The sequence below is a fragment of the Pinus tabuliformis genome, chromosome 5_2, assembly GCF_031772625.1.
Source record: "Pinus tabuliformis cultivar Carrire ecotype Pingquan chromosome 5_2, CPIR1, whole genome shotgun sequence".
NCBI classification, from domain to species: domain Eukaryota; kingdom Viridiplantae; phylum Streptophyta; class Pinopsida; order Pinales; family Pinaceae; genus Pinus; species Pinus tabuliformis.
The window spans coordinates 953,861,337-953,869,091 of NC_142306.1; the positions used below are offsets into that span (position 1 = coordinate 953,861,337).

General features: G+C 41.9%; 1 protein-coding gene across 1 annotated transcript; it reads right to left on the reverse strand.

The window, feature by feature from the left end:
• Positions 1 to 6,369: 6,369 nt before the first annotated feature.
• On the reverse strand, positions 6,370 to 7,122 carry LOC149162430 (uncharacterized). The gene has a single exon (XM_089435181.1). It carries the CDS (start codon positions 7,120 to 7,122, stop codon positions 6,370 to 6,372), a length of 753 nt encoding a protein of 250 aa, XP_089291307.1.
• Between the last annotated feature and the right edge of the window lie 633 nt (positions 7,123 to 7,755).

Genomic DNA, 7,755 nt, shown 5'->3' on the forward strand with positions numbered 1-7,755 from the left:
TTGATAGATATGGAGTTAAGATAGATCTAGGATGGTATTTTATCACAAAGAAAATTCAAATTATATTAACAATATTGAAATCATTATGTGAATTTATTAATATACAACAAAAAATTAGTTAAAAAATAATTTATTTTATTAATATGTGTGTCTTTTTTGGAATATAAATTTTAGATTTTCAATGTAATTATTAATAATTATGAAATGAATAGTAGGGATTCAACTTCCATGGGATATTAGTTACCAACCCTTTTTTCGCTAAAGTAGTTAGGCCCTTTATTCCCTTTTAATCATATAAAATAATTGATTGGTAGATGCCTATTTTCATCAATCCATGATAAGCATCAAAACACGAACCTAATGATACATCTCACATTGTCCAAAGTTTAAAAAAATCATAAAAGTCAACTAAATTATAAATTTATTTTAAAATATTATTTTTATTATTTCTAAAAAAATTGATATATGAATTAAACATATATTCATTTTAAAAATCAAGTAATAATATTCTTCACCATGGATTTTTTGTTGTTGTTGTTGTAACATTCTTTATACATAAAGTACAATCATAATCGCTGGGAGTACCTTATCGGAAACTATTATTGGTTGTAGAAAAAATAGGCTTAAAGCCTTTATAACATACATTTCAAATAGCCTTGTCCCTGCATTATTATATATAGACTAGGAGTGATCTCGTTTGAATAAGGTTTCTCTTTAATCTCTTGGGCTAATACTTGAAGCCGAAATAAAAATAGATCTCGCTTCTTGCTCAGGGTTGAGATCCTCTCTTCCAACTTGTTCAACCTTGTTGTCAATTCCTCCTTAGCTTCGTTTATTCCTTGCAAGACTATTTGTTCCAATAAGCTAAATAAATGTTGCATGGATACCTGGGAGGAGACATTTTCCTCTGAAATGTTATGGCCACCTCCTAGTAGAAGACTTTTCCTCAACCTTGGTGGATCAAAAGGGGGTCGCGATGCACTAGGGTGCTTTAGGGAAAAAGCCTTGACCTTATGTTAATACATGCTAGAAGTGACCACCTCTTTTGCCTCTTCTACCCATTGTGCCTTTGTGGGCATGCATTCTCTCTTTCATCATGATCGAGAGAGTGAGCACTTTGATAAAAAATTGAGATTTTAGTCACCTCTCATCCCGTCTTCTAGGTTGGAGCTAAAAGGAAGTGCAACTAGAGGACTATGGATTGACTAGATGCCCAAAAGGGGCCCACATCCCTCGACATTCACCACCTAGACACCACCACAAGACAGAATGAAAGAAAGCCAAAGGAAAAAAAAGTTACTTGAGTGCGCAAGAGCGTAGAGCACGAAAATGCTAGAATGAAACATTATGTGGAATCTTCACCATGGAGATTCATCCCCACTTTACCATGGAAATTTTTAACTTGTAAATAGCTTTTGTTATAATACCATGGGCCAATATCATGGCTTATCAATACCACATGCCCAATATGGCACATGCTAATATGACTTTTTTTAATTAATACTTTGAGATACATTAATTAAAAGAGCATAACTAACTTGGGAGATAATATTCTACAATGGAGGTTGAATCTCTACCATTCACCTAATAATTTTTTTTTTTTTAACAAAGTCGGTTGCTTGTATTAGTGGCTGAAAAAAAGATGGGAGTCAGAGCTCCTGAGATACATTAGGTGCTGAAGGCAGCCTGGATCAATGGAGTTACAAAACAAATATCTCTCCTTGATCTTGCTCCTTCTTTTTCTGTTTCTAAAGCTATCTAGACTACTGTAGATTCTTACATATTGGAACAACAAAATTAGACATTTGCAAAACATTTTAATGTATTTCTATATGATTGATTTTCCTTGCAGTAGATTCCTTCGGCTTTTCCTCCCCTGCTACCTGCTTGGCACTTGATGTGCTTGGGGCTGCATTGTTGCATTTGTCCATCATATATTTCAAGATTGAGATTAACTCTTTCGCGTGACTGCATCTATTTGATAAATGGCTGAACTGTTCATGGAGTGAAGTGACTCTGTGCAGGAAGAGGTCTATTTCTGCACGATATTTGTCATTGAGAATGCGATTCTAATCTTCGATTCTATTTTCCAGAATCCTCTGCTGGTTCTCTAGAACACGCTGCTGAGCCCTAACTTCTTCCAATTCGACTTGAAGGTCTGCGCAATGTAAGAAGTCTTCGTTGCGCGCCATAACTTTTGCTGTAGCGGGAGAGAATAGTAGGCAGAGGCGTATAGATAATAGCTGTCCAGATGAGGAGTTCACAACGCGAGGTATTGAGTTTTTCAAAGCCAAAAGCAACTAAAGAGAGTCGAAGAGCGACAACACACAAAGATATTCTAAGAGGCCAGAGCCCACAGGGGCGAGAGCGATAGAAGGGTAGCTGCTCGGAAATTCTATCAACAGAGGCCAACTCGAGAGAGGGCGACAGTGGAATGAGGAGGAGAATGCCCAGAAAAATTCCAAAGGGCTCAGATCCTCGTGACAACAAAGGCAAGGATATGAACGACGAAGAAAAAAACAGAATGAGGCGATGAAGAGAGGAGGGGGGAGGGGACATATAAAGGAAGGCTGAAGAGAGCGAAAGTAGAAGGAGGGAAAGCCAGTCACGGGAGAAATGAGAAAATCTTGAGGGAGGTGCGAGGAGATCGGAGACCAATCTTGGGAAGCCCGTGGGGCAGGACTAAGAGGATAGGTGCTGGCGGGACTGATCAGAGTGACAAGATTACAAGGTAGACCAAATCTTTGCCACATCCTTCTGAAGATTGTGATTTTGTGGAAAACCTGAGAGACCTGATTCCGATCCTGTCTGACAGTGCTGACCAATTTGGTACTGAGTTGAATAATATGGTTCATGGCAAGGGCTGGTGGGTTTCCTCGGTGTTGCAGCGCAAGTTGCCAGGTGACCTTTCACATGCTCTGTTCGCATAGCCGTCGGCCTGCTTGTTGAGATTACGGAGGATATGGTAGTATTGTATATCCTCCATTGTCTGATGCAACAATTGATTGTGCTTGTTGATCTGCTGAAGAAGAATATTGAGCGAATCCTTCCGGTGGACCATGAGGTGGATGACAACGGAAGAATCCCCAAAGATCTTTGCCGATCTTATCCCCATTTTGTTTAACTGAGTTAGCCTCTGATATAGGGCTAACGCTTCAGCTCTATTGTTCGAAGCCTTCCCTAGACCCCACTCATAATGGAGGATGTGTTCCCCATTGGCGCTGATGATCAGTCCCCCTACTCTAGCTATGCCAGGATTTGACTTGGATGCCCCATCGAAAAAAAGATAAAAGCAGTTGCAATTTTGGATCCAGTTAGTGAACTCCTCCTCTTTTAATCTGATTTTCCATGAGCTGATTTCTACCCTACTCTGTGCCTCCTTCATGCTGCCTTTCTGCGCATTGTAGTTTTTTTCCAGTATGTAACTTATGAAATCTCGTTCTTCCACACTGTACTTTGTTGCATCTATATTCCCTGTAGTCTTGACTGAGATAGTTTCCAGGGCGAGACTTTTAGCCTTGTTGCAGATAATTCTTGTTGCTGAGCTCTTGCCTTGAATTTTTTTTTGATTCCTTGCTAGCCAAATTCGCCATAGCAAGGTGTAAGGGAGAGTGTTCCATACTCTCCTCACCAGATTACTCCTTTTTTCTTTCCAGGGGCAACATTTTCTCCAATTGTAGATTGCCTCAGCTATGGATTGCTGAGGGTTCCAAGGTAAATTACTTGTGGTAGACAGCCTTTTCCAGCAATCAATTGCAAAGGGACATTCTACGAATAGGTGGTGCATAGTTTCTTCGGCGTTGCAGCAGTTGGGGCATCTGGAAGGGTTGTTGATGCCTCTTTTTTTAAGGTTCTCCGTTGTTAAGATTTTGTCTTTTAGTAGAAGCCAGATAAAAAATTTTATTTTTGGAAGCGCTTCTGATCTCCAGACTATTTTCTAGTGGTTCCATAAATTCATGGGGAAGGTGTTGTTGCATAAAAATTGGTGGCCTGCTTTGACTGTGTAGCTTGTTCTAGTTGAGTCCCAACGGAATCCATCCCTCTCATTTTTCTTGATGGGAGCTTTATTGTGCAGGAGGGTCTAAAGATAGCTTAGATTGGGCTTTAATTCGCTGGGAATTTCCGGGAAGGTCCATCCTGTCCAAATATGGGAGAAGGGATCCCAACTGGAAATTTGAGCCAGGTGATGGATACCCCTATTGTTAAGGAACTTAATGATGGGATTGGCTTCCTTATGCATGTTTATGGGCTGTTGTCCCAGGATTCTATCTGTTCCAATGTTGATGCTATCTCCCCCCCTGGAACTTTAGCAATATTTTGGATCATAAGCGGGAGGGATTTTTTGCATAACCGCCAGATTTTAGAGGAGTCCCTGTTAGGTATATTGGATTCGAAGAGTTGCTGCTTGGGGAAGTTGAGGTAGTTAGTCTCCAACACCCTTTTCCACCACGATGAAGGTCTTGTTACAAATCTCCATACAATTTTCGCACCAAAGGCTAGATTCAAGAACTTTGGCGATCTAATACCTAGGCCTCCTCTTTCTTGAGTTTGGATGACATGTTTCCAGCTGACTAAATTAAACTTGCTTTTGTCGTTTTTCCCTCCTTGCCAAAGGAAGTGGCGTAAAACAACTTCCAATTTGTGATGGAAAATGGCAGGAGCATGATAAAGGGAGAATCGATATAGGGGTAGAGAGGTGATACATGACTTGAGGAGAATAAGGCGGCCTGCTAGGTTGAGCCACAATGAACCCCATTGCTGCACCTTCCTCTTTACCTTGTCAATGATTTCATTCCAGGTTCTAGCCTTCAAAGGACCTAGAATCACTGGTATACCGAGATAAGAGAAGTGGGTCCAATCCAGATTGCATGTGACACCAAATATATTTGCAATGCTGTGGATAACCTGATTTGGAGAGTTCCATCCATATATACAGCTTTTGAGTTGGTTGACCAATCCTCCAGAGTACCCCAGAAATTGATCCAGAAGTTTCTTGAATCGCCTTACTATTGTGGTGGAGGCGCCTCCAATTAACAAGGTATCATCAGCAAACTGTGAATGATTGATGTTCTTGGCTCCACTCCCGAATTTGATACTAGTTATAAGGCCCACTCTCCGATTGTGGTCTAGAGCTCGACTGAAAGATTCTGCCATGAGAATGAAAAGATAGGGGGAGAGGGGACAACCCTGTCTCAGACCCCGGGAAGACTGGAATGCTTCTCCAGGTCTACCGTTGATGAGGGGGGAAATCCAGGGTCCAGAGATGCAAGCAATGATAATGTTAATGAAGGGTATCTCAAATCCCATCTTTTTTACGACAGCGATAAGGAAAGAGTGCCTAACTCTATCGAAGGCATTTTCCAGGTCAAGCTTGAGGACAAATCCTTTTTCCTTCCTGGAGAGGCTCGAATGAATGGCTTCTTGCATAAGGAGGATGGAGTCAGTGATTTGCCTGTTAGGCAAGAAGCCTCCTTGATTTTCAGAGATCAAGGAGGGAAGGAGGGGTTTAAGTCTAGTGGCTAGAATCTTGGATAGAATCTTGTAGGAGGAGTTGCAGAGGGAGATGGGTCTGAATTTGGAGAGAGAAGAGGGTCGGTTTTCTTTGGGGATGAGGGCAAGGAAGGTGGCGTTGGTGTACCCTCCAACTTTCCCTTTTCTTTGAGCCCATCGAATCATCTTGACCAGGTCTTTTTTTATAAGATTCCAGAACATCCTATAGAAGCAAATGGGAAATCCGTCAGGTCTTGGCACCTTATCAGGATGCAGATTCCAAATTGCTCTTTTGATTTCCTCTTCTTCAATTTCCTTGTTGAGATTGTCATTCATTTCCTTTGTGATTCCTTTGGGTAAATGCTGGAGAAAATCAGAGTAGTCTTCTTCCCCTTTGGTTTCAGTTAAGAGGTCTCTATAATGCTTGGAGGCAGCTTTCCTTATGGTTTCATGGGTGCTATGCAGATTTCCTTCATTATCCAAGATTGTGCTGACATTATTCCTGAGCTTTCGAGCAGTGGCCTGTTTGTGAAAGTAGGTTGTATTCTTGTCTCCTTCTTGGAGCCATAATTGTCTGGATTTTAAGCGCCACTTGATTTCTTCCTCTCTATTAATGTGACTCAGTTGTGTGCATAATACGCGTTCTTGTTCCTTGGTTTGCTGCGATAGGCCATGTTCTTTAATCCTTACTTGCACACTCTCTAAGTCACTCTTGATTTTCTTTTTGACCTTCTCTGGCTCTTGGTAATTTTCCTTAGCCCATTCCTTTATAACCTGTTTGACTCTTTTTAGTTTGGTTTCCCAGATGAAGCCTGGCGAGCCTTCTACATGATGGTTCCAAGTTTTCTGGACGATGTCTCTAACTGCTGGAATCTAATTTCAAAGGGGACTGTATTTAAAAGGGATTGGCCCAAGGGGGCAGTGGGTTTCTAGAGTGAGAGTAATGGGATAATGATCAGAAGCTGAGGTATTAAGGATGTTGGCGTATCCTACAGTGAAGGATGAGAGGTACTCAATGTTGACTAAGAATCTATCAAGCCTTTCCATTATGTTACCGGTGCCAACCCTTCGGTTACTCCATGTATACCTGCGATTTTTGGGCACGACATCAACTAGCTCATGTTCCTGAGTGATGGCCTCCAGATGGCCTCTGAAGGGATCTGGAGTGAAGGATCCTCCCCTTTTTTCATTGGCGTGCAAGACCAGGTTGAAGTCACCTGCTACTATTATGTTCATATTTGTCTCCTCACCGATGCTTGTCTTCAGATCGTTCCAACAAACTTCCTTATCTTTGTAATGGTTGGGGACATAAACATTGTATATGATTACTGGATGGCTGCCTGTTTTGCTTTCAAGAGCAGTTCTGATCCAATTCTGGTGGAGATTAGTTGAGGTGCAGTTCCATTTACTGTTGTCCCAGAGGGTGACAGTTCCTCCGGAGGCTCCTCTCGAGTCACTGATGCTTCCTAAATATTGTTTCTGTTGTTCTAATTTTTTTTTCATTTCCTGCTGATCTTGTTTTGTCTCCTGGATCAACATAATTTCTGGTTTTTCACTGTGAATTAGGTCTCTGAGGGCAATAACTTGAGAGGGGTGCCCTAAGCCCCTGCTATTCCAAGATAGGATTTTCATCATTATATATTAGGCATGCGAAGAGTTGCTCGCCTCTCTTGATCTTTGTGTCTTATCTCTTTCTCTTGATGCCCCAGAATGAAGGATTCAATTGGGGTTTGAGTGCCCATGGCAATGTCTTTCTGGGCATTCTCATCATTGTGTTGTTTAGCTGATTTTCTGCCCGGTCCCTGTTTTTTATAAGTGTCGCTGGTTGCTCCATGTTCTTTCGAAGAGCTTCTAGTAACCCTTGAGTGAGGAGGATCGATGGGGGGCTGAGATGAGGCGATCTGGGATGGATGGGGGTCAGAGAGCTCAGAAGGAGGATCTTCAAGGGGGGATTCAAGTGAGGAGAGGACAAGAAAGGGGTTGGAGGAGGAGGGAAGAGGCGAATCAGGCGGAAGAGGAACAAAAGGAGAGGGGGAGGAAGAGAGAGGGCGAAGAGCTGAAGTTCCAGGGTTATCAGACTCCAGGGGAGGCTTGGAAGGAGGAGCTGATTTCTTCTTTTTGACTGTTTCCCAGTGACCTTCCTGCTCGTCGCTCTCTGCATTAACAAGTTTAGTACATCTATTAGCAAAGTGTCCGTACTCATGACATACCTTACATTTAAATGGTATCTGCTCGTAGTCCAGTTGCTGGACATGGCTCCAATCA

Bases quoted from the DNA above. Each gene is read 5' to 3' on its own strand.
- LOC149162430 (XM_089435181.1), bottom strand. From the start codon at position 7,122: ATGAAAATCCTATCTTGGAATAGCAGGGGCTTAGGGCACCCCTCTCAA.